Below are 15769 nucleotides of genomic sequence, written 5' to 3' on the forward strand. Positions count from 1 at the left end.
GCTTGCCACATCCTCCTCTCAGATTCTCCTTAATGGTATTCCAGGGGACTTCATTCCACACAGAAGAGGGCTGCGGCAGGGAGACCCCCTCTCCCCTATGTTATTCATTTTGGTGATGGACGTTCTAAACCTCATGGTGGGGCGAGCTGTTGAAGCTGGGCTGTTGCAGCCCCTGTCAACTCGATCATTTCTGCATAGAGTCTCTCTTTACGCGGATGATGTTGCGCTTTTCATCAAACCTACTGCGGATGACCTTGTTCTGGTGGGGGATATACTCAGGCTGTTTGGTGAAGCTTCCGGTCTCCAAACAAATATTCAGAAAAGTAGTATTATCCCTATCAGGTGCTCACAGTCGGAGGTAGCCACTGTTTAGGATCATCTGCCTTGCAAGCTGGAGGAATTCCCTTTTAAATATTTGGGGCTGCCGCTGTCCTTAAAAAGGCTCAATAAAGCGCAATTACAGCCCTTCATTGACCGCTTGGCGAACTCTCTCCCGGGTTGGAAGGCTGATCTTATGACTAAGGCAGGAAGAGCGGTCCAGGTTCAATTTGTGTTGACAGCTACTGTTGTCTATCATGCTATGGCTCTAGATCTCCCTTCTTGGGCCCTCAAGGCCATGGATAAAATCAGGAGGAATTTTCTTTGGCGTGGCAGTAGCGAAACTAATGGAGGTCATTGTCTGATTGCTTGGCCTAAAGTCACTAGACCTAAGGAGCTGGGCGGCCTCGGCATCTCTAATTTACAGTCTTTGAATTGGGCTCTTCGTGTTAGATGGCTTTGGCTTCAAAAGACTAGTCCGGACAAGGCTTGGGCTTCTTTTCAACTCCAGTTTTCAGATCAGGTGAAGTCTCTCTTCGATCTTGCCTTAGTCTCTGAAGTTGGAGATGGCAGCAACACCTTGTTTTGGTGTGACAGATGGCTGTTTGGGCAGCGCCTGGCTGATCTGGCCCCCCACCTATGTGCTATGGTTCCTAAGGGAGTAGCTAACAAGAGAACGGTCGCTGAGGGTTTAACTGATATGGCTTGGGTCCACGATCTTCGTGGTACGGTCACTGCTGTGGTCATCGCTGAGTTCATTAAATTAGCGGAAGCTGTTTCAGAGGTGTTGCTGTTGCCTGATACCCCTGATAAGCATATCTGGAGATTCTCAAGCTCGGGCCAATATTCAGCAAAGTCTGCTTATGAGATGATCTTCATGGGCTCAATCACTTTCGAGCATTGCGATCTTATTTGGAAAAGTTGGGCGCCTCCAAAGTGTCGTTTCTTCTTATGGCTGGTTGCCCACAACCGTTGCTGGACGGCCGACCGGTTGGCTAGGCGCAACCTCGACCATCCCGACGCTTGTGTCCTTTGTGACCAGGAGGAGGAGACGATCAACCATCTGCTGCTGTCTTGCGTTTTCGCTCGGCAATTCTGGTTTATCCTTCTCCAGAGGATTGGGCTTGCTGGTGTGGCACCGCAACCGGGTGAAGAGGACTTCATGGCTTGGTGGAAAGGCATCTCCACTCCCGTGGGGGGATCTTCTCAGGCTAGCCTTAATTCCTTAGTGATCTTGGGGGCGTGGTGTCTTTGGAAGCATCGGAATGATTGTGTTTTCAATGGGATGAGTCCAAATCTTTCTGCTGCCTTAGCCATGGTTGGGCATGATATTATGCTTTGGAAGCTGGCTGGTGCCAATGGTCTGTCGCTGCCAGATGTTGCTACCTAAGTGATATTGTGCTTCTGGTGTGATTGTGTGTTTGGGGCTGTTATGTCTGTCTTTGTTTCTCTCCTCCTGTTATCCCCTGTAATTCTTGTGTGGCCTCTTGGCTATAACTTTTGTGTTTTTGCTTCTTCTATTAATATAAAAAATACGCAATTCTCTTGCGTATTCGAGAAAAAAGATTGGCGGCAGGCTGCAATGATGCTCCTGTTGCATTAGAAGTTGCTCTCGGAGCCTTAGCTATGGCCCCTTTGCCTTCGTCACCGGGCCCACTCAATCTTCCAGTAAAGGCGCCTATTCATTCACTCACGAGGGCAATTGTTCGGCTCCTATCCCCGAAAGAGTTTCGCCCCGCTTTCAACTGGCTTCGGTTGCTGGCTCGACTGCTATACCCGGTTGCAGGCGCCTTTTCGATTCTAACGTTGGCCACTCCCCTCTTACTGTTGTTGAGAAAACCCTTTGGCCCTCACCTTCTCGAACTCATCAGTTCGGTGGTTTCTCACTGCTGCCCTCATCCCTCTTGCACATAACCAACTTCTCTGCGAACCCTCTTCTTTTCCTCCCGCCGGAGTTTGTCACCATGGATGGAGACGCCAGCCGACGTACGCGTGCCCGCATTAATCTTGCTATGGGGCAAGAGACTCGACGTGATGAGTTTGTCATTGCGGCGGATGTGGAAGGAGTGGTGCAACAGGCTGATCTTGGTATGTGGGTTCATCGTATTCGAGATTATCTTCAAAATGATCTTAGATTGCATGTTCTCAATTCTGATCATGCATTTGGGATGGGAATCATTTGCTCGGTCCCACGTCCAAGGTCGTACCTCACATTCTCCTGTGGCAACCATGCTAATGAGGTAGCCACGGGGCTCCCTTCCAGTAGGTCAGACCGACCGGAGGGCCGATACGAGATAGAATAAGGAAGGACTCAATGAGAAGCCCCCAAAGGGTCGAGCCCCCAGTGGAACCGCTCGCCGAAACCAGACCCTATAAAAGGGCAGTCGGATCTCACTTGGATAACCTGTTTGTAGCTCAACAGCCCCTTCCCTCGTGCCAACTAGGTCGGGGAAGGCGGCCCTCTCCTAAAAAGGGCCCAAAAGCCCTTCTAGGGGAGATGCGTGCACGACAAAGAACTGGCAAGTGTCAACGACCAACTCGGAGGGCCGAATCGAGAAAGGTCAATAGAAGGCAAATCCTAATCTTCACCTAGGAAAAAGCAACCACCCAAGCAATCCTCATAGATTAATCCGGGGCTACATCATACTGATGCGCTTGTGCACATTCAAGCCACGCTCCGGCAGGCATCGCCTTCGGGCAACTCTATACGGGTTTGTCCCTAGAGACTACGCCCGCTCCGGCGAACGCTGCAACCGGGCAACTCCGTGCGGGGACCAAAGCAACGCTCCGCTCTGGCGACCAACCCAAAGGGCCGGATCAAGAGCCATGGCACCAAACAAAAGTGTATCTGACACGGCCAGAAAGTCGGAAGTGGTTGGCAAAAAAGCAGGCATATGGCTTCGCTAAGAACTAAGTAAACCCTCCAAGCAATCCTCACGGATTACTCGGGGGCTCGGGGGCTACATCATACCGATGCGCTTGCGTGCACTCGGGGCTTCGGACCCTGGCAAGAAAGCCTCCGACCGACTCCAAGGAGTCGCACGAAGGCTCGAGGGGCTGCTGTCGGGTACCCAGGAAAGGGGTACCCAAGGCAAGGCCCATAAACCTCTCTCTGACCCATTTACCGACCGAGTCCCCGTCGAGCAAGTCTGCGAGACTGAGCGAACGGCTAAACCCCTGTCGAGCAAGTCTGCAAGGCGGGACATAAGACCAAGCCCCCATCGAGCAAGTCTGCGAGGCGGGGCGAGCGACCAAGTCCCCGTCGAGCGTGTCTACGAGGCGGGGCGAGCGACCAAGTCCCCGTCGAGCGAGTCTGCGAGGTCAGGCGAACGACCAAACCACCGTCGAGCAAGTCTGTGAGGCAGGGCGAACGACAAGCCCCCGTCGAGCAAGTCTGTGAGGCGGAGCAAACGACCAAACGAACCCGCAAGGAGGGAGCTCAGGCCGACATTGTTGGTCCATGACGGGCGTAACAGGACACGTCGCCACCAAACCATGTTCACGCCATCCGCGTCGTTCGCACCCGCATCCTCATGTAGTCCAGGATCCGCGTGCCACCCGCGCTGGCCAGGATCCGCCCGCGTCTGTCCGCCTCCAGCTCACGCAGACCAGATCTGCTGAGATCTATTCGATCTGCTAGGAGTCCACACGGTTTCGTCCAGGCTGCAACCGGTGTATCCACTGTTGATCTGCTGCACCTTCCAGGGATTTTGGTACCATCAAGCCAGACTTTCTCAGATCTGTTATTCTTCAGTGTTTTCTTGCTCTTCAATATGTCGGCCAACGCTATTGTTGTCAATATTGTGCTTGATGGGCAGAATTACCCAGAGTGGGCTTTTTGTGTTCAGACTGTGAAAGGAGAGAATGTGTATAATGTGTAGGATGTATTGCATTGAGCCTCTAGGGAGAATATATAAGAGTACATGACTTGGAGGGCAAGAAGCCTATCCTAGAGAAAAGGAAGGTTATCCTAGATATAAGAAAGGTATGTCGGGATTACAATCAATCCTAAACCAACCATACCAGGAGTTGCCTAATATACTCTAACATGCCTAATGTACTCTAACATCCCCCCACAGTCATAGCGTTAGCAACACGAACGGACAGACCAGAGAATAATGGAGATATACCCCCCCACAGTCGAAACACTAGTGCGAATGATGCGACTGGAGTAGACCATGCAGATGATAGCCCTTTGTGCCGATAATGTCGAGATAGCCAAGGACGAGGACGCGGAGCCGTTGTCGAAGTGTCGTGCATAGGGTAGCCGTGGTCGAGGAAGCTGTCGAGCACGTCGTAAAAGACAAGCCGCACAAGTTGCGGGCTCTGGTGCGGCACGCGAAAAGGCCCACAGCGCACTAGAGGACGTCGTGGTGACGGTGGCGCTGAGAAGCAGTCGTAGATGAAGGCGCGATGCGTCGAGGCAGATGAGGGTGTCGATGTCGGGGGCGACGCGTCAAGCAACCATGGACGATGCGTGTTCCAGGTTTGCCAAGCCTAGAAACATGTCGTGGATGAATGCACGTGCCGGTGGTGCCAGTACCGAACGTACTAGGTAGAGGGCCCCAACCATATGTGCCAGCATTTCAAGGGACTAACAGAGAAGACCTCCGCGACAGTGCAGCACGGCGGGGGTGCCAGCGCAACGCACAGTTGTCAGAGCGGAGTAGACGAAGTAGTCAAGGACGAGACGATGATGCTGGTGACGAGGTTGTGCTGGACGAAGCGAAAGGGTGGGCTTGGTGACAAATCGAGGTTCCTGGAGTCGCGGCAACGAGAGCCACGACGCACAGGAAACGAGCCTGAATGGCGCCAGTGGAGCGCGATGGCGGTGTTTGTCGGCGAAGAACTCTATGACAAGTGTGGTGCAGACTGGCGACGGTGGCTGGCACGCCTAGGACAGGCGCAACACCAGCGCAAGGTGTTGACGCAGCATGCAAGAGGACCTGTAGCGCAGAACGACGGGTGTGTCGATGCAGCTCACATGTGTCGAACAGCTTGCTCAAACCGTGCACGGGAGATGCGCACCGACGAAGTCGATGGCGATGTAGATGCAACGGCGTTGGTCGACGACAGACGGCGATGCTGCTTGAAAAGGAAATAGGGTTAACCTTTTCCCAAAATTAATTTTGGTGGTTGAATGCCCAACACAAATATATGGACTAACTAGTTTGCTCTATAATACATGTTTTACAGGTGCACATAGGTTCAGCACAAACAAATAAATACTCAAGTTAAGGATCCAAATTCAAAGGAGCAAAGAAACCAAGTGTGCTGTGGTCTGGCGCACTGGACTGTCCGGTGTGCCACCGGACAGTGTCCGGTGCACCAGGTCCGTACAGGGCTGAACCAGCCACTCTCGGGTTTCTCCAGGCGTGCTCCGCTATAATTCACCGGACTGTCCGGTGCACCAGCGGAGCAACGACTATCCAGCGCAACGGTGGACTGCAAAAAGAGCGCTGACAGCACTACAGTGAAGAACAGTGCGTGGCAGAGTCAGAGCGTAGAGCCAGAGGCGCACCGGACAGTGAATAGGACATGTCCGGTGCCACAAGAAGACAACGGCGCCAACGGTCGACTGCTCCCGAACCCTAACGATTGGGTGGCGTGGCAGCACACCAGAGAGTGTCCGGTGGCGCACCGGACTGTCCGGTGCGCCCATCGACAGCAGTCATCCCCAACGGCCATTTGGTGGTTGGGGGGCTATAAATACCTCCCAACCACCACATCACCAAGCATCCAAGCATTCTGAACATTGCATTCAATACAAGAGCAATAGACTCCACTCCAAGGCACAGTCAAAGCGATCGATCCACTCAAAGTCCCCAAATCAACTCTAGTGCATTAGGACTTGTGAGAGGATCTCTTGTATTCATTCGTTGCTCTTGTTTGCTTGGCTTGGCCTTCTTTTTCTTTTCAATTCTTACTCTCAAGTGCTTTGTAAGCAAGGCAAGAGACACCAATTGTGTGGTGGTCCTTGCGGGGTCTAAGTGACCCGTGAGATTAAGGAAGAAGGATCACTCGATCTAAGTGACCGTTTGAGAGAGGGAAAGGGTTGAAAGAGACCCGGTCTTTGTGACCACCTCAACGGGGACTAGGTTCTTTAGAACCGAACCTCGGTAAAACAAATCATTGTGTTCATCCAATTTATTTCTTGGTTGATTTGTTTTTCCCCTCTCTACCGGACTCGGATTTAATTCTAACGCTAACCCCGGCTTGTAGTTTGTGTTTTAAGTTGTAAATTTCATATTACGCCTATTCACCCCCCCTCTAGGCGACTTTCACTGCTGCCCGAGGAGGCGACGCAGCGACGGCCCTCTTGCTTGGCGAAGCATCGCGCAATGGACGACAAACGTCTCGGGAGGATGGTTCGTCGGCGATCGATTGATCAGGCCGACGGTGTGCGAGTCGGAGACAATGATGGTGATGTCGATGGTGGAGCCTCCCAATCGGTGGTGGCGACGACGAGCCGGCATAGATGGACGTGCAGACGAAGAGGCGCGACACAGGCAGGTGTTCCGGTTACGCCGCATGCTACGCTAGTTGCACCGTCGAAGAAGATGAAGAAGCCAGTGTTGTTGAAGCCGTTGTCGAGGGCGCACGAGTCAACTGACGGTGGGCGATGGAGACGCAAACCCGATCACTGACCGGAAAAACAAAAAAAGATGCAGCAGCAACAGATCTGGGGAATTCACCGGGTACCGAGGCACGTCCCCTGCGGGCGCGCGGCCTGGCGGCGTGACCACGTGGACCCAGCTCGCTGGCGCGACCCTGGCGGCTCAACACAGGTGCGGTGCTCCTAGCCCCGGTAGCGCGCGAGCGCGACCACAGCGTGGCGTGGCCAGGCGAGGTCGCAGACCCAACGATGGCGCAGCGTCCTTGGCGCGGGCACGTGGATCCAGCGCGAGCGCGCAAGCCTGGCGTGTGGCTCCGGCAAGATCGGCTGGCAGCGAGAGTCGGAGCTGTCACCATGGCGTCGCACGACCCAGCCAGCGACGGGGATTCGATCCGGCCACAACTGTCACCACGACGGCGTGTGGAGGTGCCGGATCAGCCGATCCGAGCAACGCCGACGGTGAGTTTTCTGATCTGTTGCTACTGCGACTTGACGCGATGACGACGATGGGCACGACAGATCAGAGGGACCGGTCGTGCATCCTACGAGAGTGCTGCCCCCGGCGGAGAACGATCTCCCCGGGTGAGGCGCGGCGGTGGCAGTGGAAGATGCTTGTTGGATCTAAAACCTAAACTCGTGATACCATGAAGAAAGTAGAGAATGCGTATAATGTGTGGGATGTATTGCATTGAGCCTCTAGGGAGAATATATAAGAGTACATGAACTATGAAGTTGCATATTGCCATATTGTGAGTAGCCTTGTTTATCTCATTATCACTAGACCTGATATTGCTCATGTTGTTCATATTCTGAGCCAATTTGTATCCACACCAACCTCAATTCATTATGGTCATTTGCTTCGTGTGCTTAGATATTTAAGCGGGACATGATCCAGATGTTTACTCTATGCTTCTGATAGCCCACTTCAGCTTCATGCATACTTTGATGCCACTTGGGCGAGTGATCCTGTTGAGCGTTGTTCTACTACAGGTTACTGTATTCTTCTTGGGTCCTCTCCTATTGCCTGGAAATCCAAGAAGCAAGCGGGCATATATCGTTCTAGGCCTGAAGCGGAACTTCGGGCTCTTGCTACTACCACTGCTGAAATTATTTGGTTGCGCTGGCTCTTGGCTGATCTCGGTGTCCCTTGTGACACTCCTACACCTCTGTTATGTGATAACATGAGTGCTATACAGATTTCTCATAATCCAATCAAGCATGAACTTACTAAACACATTGGTGTCGATGCATCATTTACTCAATCTCATTGTCAACAGAAGACTATTGATCTTCAATATGTGCCCTCAGAATCTCAATTGGCACATTTCTTCACCAAAGCGCAAACAAGAGCACAACATCAGTTTCACTTGATCAAACTCAAAGCTTTAGATCCTCCATTTCCACCTTGAGTTTGAGGAGGGGTGTTAAGGCCCATTAGGCCCAGGCCTACTGCCTATATATAACCTATAGTCCTTAGGGACTTATTATCAGTTATTAATCCCAAGGTTAGTAACAAGAACTAAAACTAAATATATGAGATGTGAATATAGTTGTTAAGGTGTCCACTTAAGCGTTAAGGCAAGGTTTAGTGGTAAGGCGTCTTCCTTGCCTTGCAGTCACGAGTAAGGCGTCTGCCTTAGGCATCAAGGTGTCGCCCTAGCGCCTTAAGCATTGGTAAGGTGTTGCCCTAAGGACGCCTTGGATATAGGGGAAGAGCTCATATGTTCGCGGTCACAGGCTCATCTATTCACGGTTACAAACATAATTAGTCCAAGGCTCCAGGCAGCGGTGTGGCGCTCAGGGTTCTCTCCACCAGCGGAAGTGGCGATCTACAGCCGTCAATGGCTTCTCCGTGAGCTCCACCACCCCGGTGAAGTCCAGGTAGCGACGGTGGCCCCCTCCCCAGTGAAGTCCCCCTCCCCAACATGGCTCCACACTCCTCTCCTAGGCACGACTCTGCCCTGCGTCGTCCCCTCCGCAGCTCCCCCTGCCCCTACGGGTGTGTTGTCTTTCTCCTCTCTGTTCTGCTCTCTCTGTTCTTCAGTTTTAGTGGATGTGGATGCATTGTTATTCAATTTCAGAGTGTCAGTTACTCGGTTTCAGTTGATCAGTTATTCAGTTCTCTAAATATAGATATGGATGTGAATTATCTTTTGTAGATTTGTGATGGAGAGCGCTGGCTATTGAGAGATGAGAGTGTTATCTACTACTATCTATTACTTATGTTGGACTTTAAGTTTGTTATGTTGGTTTATGTTGAACTTGTACTCCTATTTGCTACTATAATACTATTATCCCTATCTATTTGAGACTATATTCCTATATTTTATATTTTTTCCTAATTTTATATATTAATAAGGTGTCACCTCGCCTTATCGCTTAAAAGTTAAAAGGGGGTTGGTCGCCTTACCTCGTCTTGCCACCTTAACAACTATGGATGTGAATTCATCACAACTGCACATGAGGAATGATATATTAGTTTGGAAGGTCAAGTAATGGCCATGAAATAACTTTCAGTATTTAGGATCAATGCTACAAAGAGATCGGGCTATTGATGTAGATGTTAGCCATAGAATCAAAGCAGAGTGGATAGTGACATCAAGCATCTGGTGTTCTATGTGACAAGAGGGTACCGCAGAATCTAAAAAGCAAGATTTATAGGGCAGCAATTAGGCCAATTAAGTTTTACGGTGCAAAATGTTGGCCTACAAAAATGACATGTTCGGCAGATAAGTGTTGCAAAAATATGTATGTTGCGTTGGATTTGTGGCCATGCAAAAAGCGATCAAGTCTTAAACGATGATATACGTGATAAGCTAGGGGTAGCACCAATTGAAGAAAAACTCGTCCAACCCCCAATTGAGATGGTTTGGACATATCTAACAGAGACCTCCAGAAGCACTAGTACGTAGTGGAATCCTAAGATGTAATAGCAATAGGAAGAGAGGCAAGGAAAGTCCGAAGTTAACATAGGAACTGACAGTAAAAGGAGACTCGAAAGGATACCTAAAGATTTAGCCTTGGATAGGAGTACACGAAAAACAGCCATCTATGTGCCTAAACATTGACTTGTAATTTTTGTTGGGTTTCAACTCTAGCCTACCCAATTTTCTTGGGACTAAAGGCTTTGTTGTTGTCGTCGTCGTCGTGTCCTAAAACCTGTTTATAAAAGGGTGTCTATGGGTTCAAGATTTACATGCAAGAGTCAGATATATGCAACAAAGAAAGAGAATAAACTATGGAGAAAAAGATGCCATATGTGTTATGCTAAGAGTAAAGAACACTGAATTTAATTCTAAAACATTTTTTGGTTGACAACTCAGGCAAGAACTATGTAACATCATGAGAAAAACAGTCATGCCATTGAGTTGTGAAACAACAATGAAATAAACAGTCTTCTTAGATTTCAACTAGTATTATGAACACATGAAGGTATAATTAAAATTTAACATTCAGAGACAATAAGAAGGATCACAACCTCGCGAAGGTCCCTGATAAGCTGTAGCTGCAAATTTCTAAGTCGCATCTCATTCAGAATCTGATCTTGAGATGCACCAGCTTTAATTGTCTTCACACCACCTCTGGTGTCGTATATATGACAAAGCCTCCCAAACAACTTTAGATAGCAATCAACTGCATAGGTACGACCATCACAATCCCAAAGAACACAGGGCCTGCAAACTTCCACCACATCCAAAGCAGGTTCTGTCCAATTAAGGGCACCATAACCAGTTCCGTAGGCTAAAGCTCCTATAACTCTGCTCTCTGTCCCAGAATTCTTCAACTCTGGTAGTGGAAGGGATAGCTGGAAACAACTTTCGACCAGGGAAGCCACTAGCTCTTCTCTGAACAAGTTTTTGCTGGTTACACTATTTAGATCTTCCTTCAGCCTCACATCCTCAAAGAGTGATATCACGTCTGTTCCTGGAACAGGCTTCTGACCTCTTCGAACACTTTCCTTTGCAAAAAGATCAACACAAAGAGCAGTCCGACAAATACATGCCAGAGCATGCATACGATCTGATTCTGCTCTCAAATTTCTCACCATCTGAAGCAGTCTTTTGAACAGAGAGACCTGTATTACAGCAGATGCTCACATAAATACATCTTGAACATAATTCACAATATTTTCCACTAAATTAATAGTTATGACTCCAAAGTCCAAACATAGCAACATATCTATCCAGCGGTGATGCAGAGAAGTAAGAAACTAGTAAGAGTTCATCAATAGCTTTATCTTTTCTACATTCAGATTCAATCATAAAATGGCTCAGTGAAAGAATAGTCCAAATTATGAGATCGAAATGTCATATATTTAAATTTAATTTGATAGCAAGCGTACAACATTGTATCATTTATAGTCTCAAGTTGAAGGACATATCACAAAATAACCAAATCACAGATCATTGCATACACTGCATAAACGATTAGTTTATGTGTGGGAAAAACTTTGTTTGGTTGTATAGAGATTAGAGTTTGCACACCTAGGGCCCCTTGTATTTTCTACTCTCAATGTCTGAATCTGACAGAGAATCATTAGACAACACACATTTGACTGAACTAAATAGAAAAGAAGCATAATTTAACAACATTGCAGGAAATCAGGTTCTAGTTAATGTAGATAGATAACAATACGGGCATGTAGGTCCAAAAGGAACTAATCTATCATTTGCCAATTTTATACAATTAGGGCTAGTTTGGGAACACCATTTTTCCAAGAGATTTCAATTTTCCCAAGTGAAAATGAACTAATTTCCATTGGGAAAATGAAAATCCCTTGGAAAAATGGGGTTCCCAAACTAGCCCTTACCCCTTAGGGATTAAAACAGTCAAAAACAGATACTTATTCGGATATCATTTTTTGGTCGATTGTGAATAAATAGGTTATAAAAAAACTCGGACAGGGAGGGAATGACCGTCCTCCCGGTATTATATTAAGAAAAGACCGAAACAATGGTCCGACCGAGAAAATCCTCGAACCCTGGCCCCCAATCACTAACGAGTCGGCGTCAACCGTCCACTCTGCAGCAGCCTAACCGGAGGGTGGCGCACAGGACATCGTAACCCGAGAGTGGATGAGGCATAGTGAGGGGATTTTTTTAACCAAGCCGGCAAATTTACCCACAAGGGGAATCGAGCCCGGGACTTGGAGATACTACTAGAAGTCTTTAACCATTAGACTAGAGGCCCTTTCGCTCAAATAAATAGGTTATAGAATCAGATGTACAAATTTATATTCTTGTTTTTAGCATTGAACTTGTAAAGATTCATTAAAAGTAAACCTCAATTATCATATATTTTCTCAAATGATAGATACAAAATTCGGATACAGATTCGAACACAAATTTGGTTATATATTCACCTTTTGTGTTGTAGAGAGCAAATAATGCATAAAACAATTTATGAAACATTTTATTCATATGTGTAATAATATGCTTGATAACATATGAAAAGATCGTCATCAAATTTCATACATATTTATTTTAAAATATTGAATTTGTTCAAACAATTCGGATATCCACTTTCATCCTTGTATACAATGCTGACAAAAAAAGGAAATTGGTAAATGTTGAGTTAAGAGTGAGATAATACTCATCCAATTGCAGTTAAGTAATTCAGGATATGAGTTCGTCAAAAATCTAAGTTCCATCCATCAATACAATAATAACTATTTAGATTAAGGGCCTGCTTGGTTTGTTACCAAATTTTGCCTTGGGAAAGATTTGGCAAGCAAAAAGTTGGGCAAAAATGTTTGTCGAGATTTGGCAAGCCAAATTTGAGATATTGAAGAACTTCAGTAGCAAACCAAATGGTTGCCAAAGTCTCAGGTTACCCACATTTTGGTCACGAATTTTTGGCCACCAACCAACTAGGTCCTAAGAGCACAGAACTAAGGGGGCGTACCCAGTGTCGTAGGCTTCCCACACTATGCGTGGTCTGGGGAAGGGTACCTTTAAGCTCCAAGCCATACCCGTATAATATGCAGAGGCTAGGGCTCGAACCTGGGACCTTCCGGTTACAGACGGTAGGCTCTTGTTACAGACGGTAGGCTCTACCGCTGCACCAGGCCCGCCCTTCCCTAAGAGCACAGAACTAATCCTACTACATTCATCATTCAAAAATCAAAACACTTCCTAGGCATATTCCCTTCTTTTGAATCAAGATATTTCCACAGAGATCATTAGTTAAAGTACCACCTTAGAGACCATGTCATTGTCCTAACGACTTACATTTGCAAATTGCAACTAGAGGTATTTGACTGAATAAACTTAGTAGCTTCGAGGAAGAACCTAGAAATACACTGGACCTGAGTTGTTCTAAAATATAAATTTGTGTTCATTTCAAGCCCATGTAGTTTTGTCTAGGCACACTCAAACAAACAGTAAATGGACAGAACTACATGTTATTGGAATATGGTTACAAAAATTTAACAAATATATTATCATACAAGGACAGGCTATGGTTAACAGGTTAGATCAGCTAGAAGTTATGAAAGTAAGCCATTATGGTGATTGCTTCAGTACCTGCATTCCAAGATCCAGCAAATGAAGATTGGTCACAACAGCCCTTACAATTGTCTCCCTCATCGATGAGAACTCTTGCCGGTCCCATAGTGTCAGGATTGCAATAATGGCAGCTGAAGCCCACTCTGGCTTGCCACCAGGGACATCTGCAAGTGCCAGCATATTGATCCCCACCTCAAACACCAGTGGTGGGTCAAGTGAACTAAGGAATGGCAGCAAGTGCGAGACAATGTCTGACACTCCAACCAATTTCTCCGCACTAGACTCCACACTATCAGCAATTGTAGTGTCCCCTGGCTTGGCAATCCGCTGCAGCGTGTTTACTACACCAGAAGCAACCATTTTCGCTGCATGCACTAGAGGGTGCACAGTAAGTCGGAAGCTCTCCGCAGGCATCACCACGGAGCGCGCAATCAGCATATTGCGCCTTGACCAAATGAAATCAATGGCATCAGCCGCCCACTGGGCCCGCACTGCAAGCACACCTTCTCCATCAACAAGCTTGTCACCAGCTAGCCGGCTCATGCGGCGCCCCTCTAGCTCCTGGAACAACCGTGCAAGGGCCTCAAACGCACCGGCGGAAACAGCGTCTGCAGAGTCCAGCGCAAGCTCGGCCAGGCGGGCCCACCACGTGGTGGCGTGTGCCATGAGGGAGGGGTTTGTGGAGCACATGAGCACGAGGTCATCGCGCGGGAGGAACGAGGACAGAGATGTGACAGCGCCGAGGCGCAGCGACTCAGCGGGCGAGGAGAGCGCATTAGCGATTTCAGCATGGGCAGAGGAGAGGAGCGATGGGAGAAGGTGGGAGGGCAAGGATGGAAACGAGGCGATGGAAGAGGAGGCGACGTCGGGGTCCGGAAAGGAGAGGTCGGAGCGGAGGGAGGAGAGGAGGAGCGGGTCGAGGAGGTCTGGCGGCAGCGGGAGCGCGCGGAGGAGGTCGAGAGCCAGGCGCTTGCAGACTGCGGAGGAGGGTGCCGACAGGATCTCGGTGGCAGCGGTGCGGGCGAGCGCGGAGACATCCCGCCCCGCGGCGCACTGCTGCAGGGCCTGCAGCAGCGCCAATGACTGCCGGAGTGCGTCCGAGGAGCGAAGGTCGGTGGTGATCTGCGCGATGAGGAGATCCATCGCGCCCCCGAGGCGGAGGGGCTCCGGCGCGGAGTTGAGAAGGACCGGTCCTTGATGCGGGAGGTGGGAATGGTTACGAACGTTTCGGAGTCTCTGGGCCGGTTAATAGGCCGGCTTGGGCTGAAAAGAAAATCCAGAGGTTAATTGGAGAAGAAAGTCATTTGCATGAGTAGTCATTTGTGTTAAGTAACCCTAGTTAGGGTTATATAGGTAAATACCGACTTTGCTCCTAATAGGTCTCACATCTCTATATAAGGATTCTGTACACCCCCTCATAAGAAATAGAAGAGAAGGAGGCCAGAGGTCCAACCCTATATTCTGTGTCTCGTGTTTTTCTTTTGTCGTGCTTATGGGAAGAGAGACGTGTCCTCTATATCTTTTGTTTCTCTACTGCTAACGGGAGAGAAGGGAGCGGATCTGGTGATCCGTGATGCCATAGTTCTCAACACGTTATCAGCACGCTCTACCTCGACTTTGCTACGGGATCAGATCTGCATCAACTCTCCGTCAAGCCGGCAGGTCCTCCGGCCTAGCCGAACTGTCCTACGCGACAGACTTCGAATCCTCTTCTACACAGTCGAGCGGTATGTCTTTAGATTGGATCAATTCTTGATCTATTCATTGGTCGCACTCGGATGCTTGGAGAACAGACGACGACGCATTGTGCACCTGCTCGCGCACGAGCAAGTCTCATACGCAATCGTCGTCCGATGGAGTGCCCAAACACGAGAGGAAGCGCTCGCACGCCTTGTTGGGGCCGCAGTCGCGCCAGACCGCGCCTGCCCGAGGGGCATCATTCTCGGATCCCTTTGATCGTGTGGTGGCAGGGGCTGGTCAAAGCAACGTATGCGACTGCGGGGAGCAGGGGACTGAGATCGTCGTCATCGCCCGGACCAGCTATCTTGGATCGAGAGCGGGTCATGCGGCAAGGGATTTGTTTGTCCCTGAGAACGGTCAATCGCTGCATGTGCGACCGGATAAGATAAGCAAGGGAAAGAAAAATGATAGTAATGACATAGGAGAAGTCTGCATGATCAATAATCGGAATTGGTCCGCGCTGGACGTTTGATCGTGCCCACAGAATTGGTCCTCGCGTAATACCTGCTTTTGGTTATTTAATATTTGGTTAAGGGATAAATGACTAAATATTATATGGATAAAAAGGCCTTTAACATCTAACATAATG

General features: G+C 48.8%; 1 protein-coding gene across 1 annotated transcript in view; it reads right to left on the minus strand.

Annotated features, from left to right (window-relative positions):
• The window catches only part of LOC103654563 (protein TPLATE), a 30643-nt gene extending 15751 nt beyond the window's left edge, over positions 1-14892 (minus strand). The window contains exons 1-2 of the mRNA XM_008681409.4: positions 13459-14892; positions 10413-11009 (exon numbers count right to left, since the gene is read on the minus strand). Coding sequence (XP_008679631.1) covers positions 10413-11009; positions 13459-14583 — 1722 coding nt within the window. The 5' untranslated portion in view covers positions 14584-14892. The remainder of the gene's footprint in view (positions 1-10412; positions 11010-13458) is intronic.
• Between the last annotated feature and the right edge of the window lie 877 nt (positions 14893-15769).

This window comes from Zea mays, chromosome 4, assembly GCF_902167145.1.
Source record: "Zea mays cultivar B73 chromosome 4, Zm-B73-REFERENCE-NAM-5.0, whole genome shotgun sequence".
Taxonomy (NCBI): Eukaryota; Viridiplantae; Streptophyta; class Magnoliopsida; order Poales; family Poaceae; genus Zea; species Zea mays.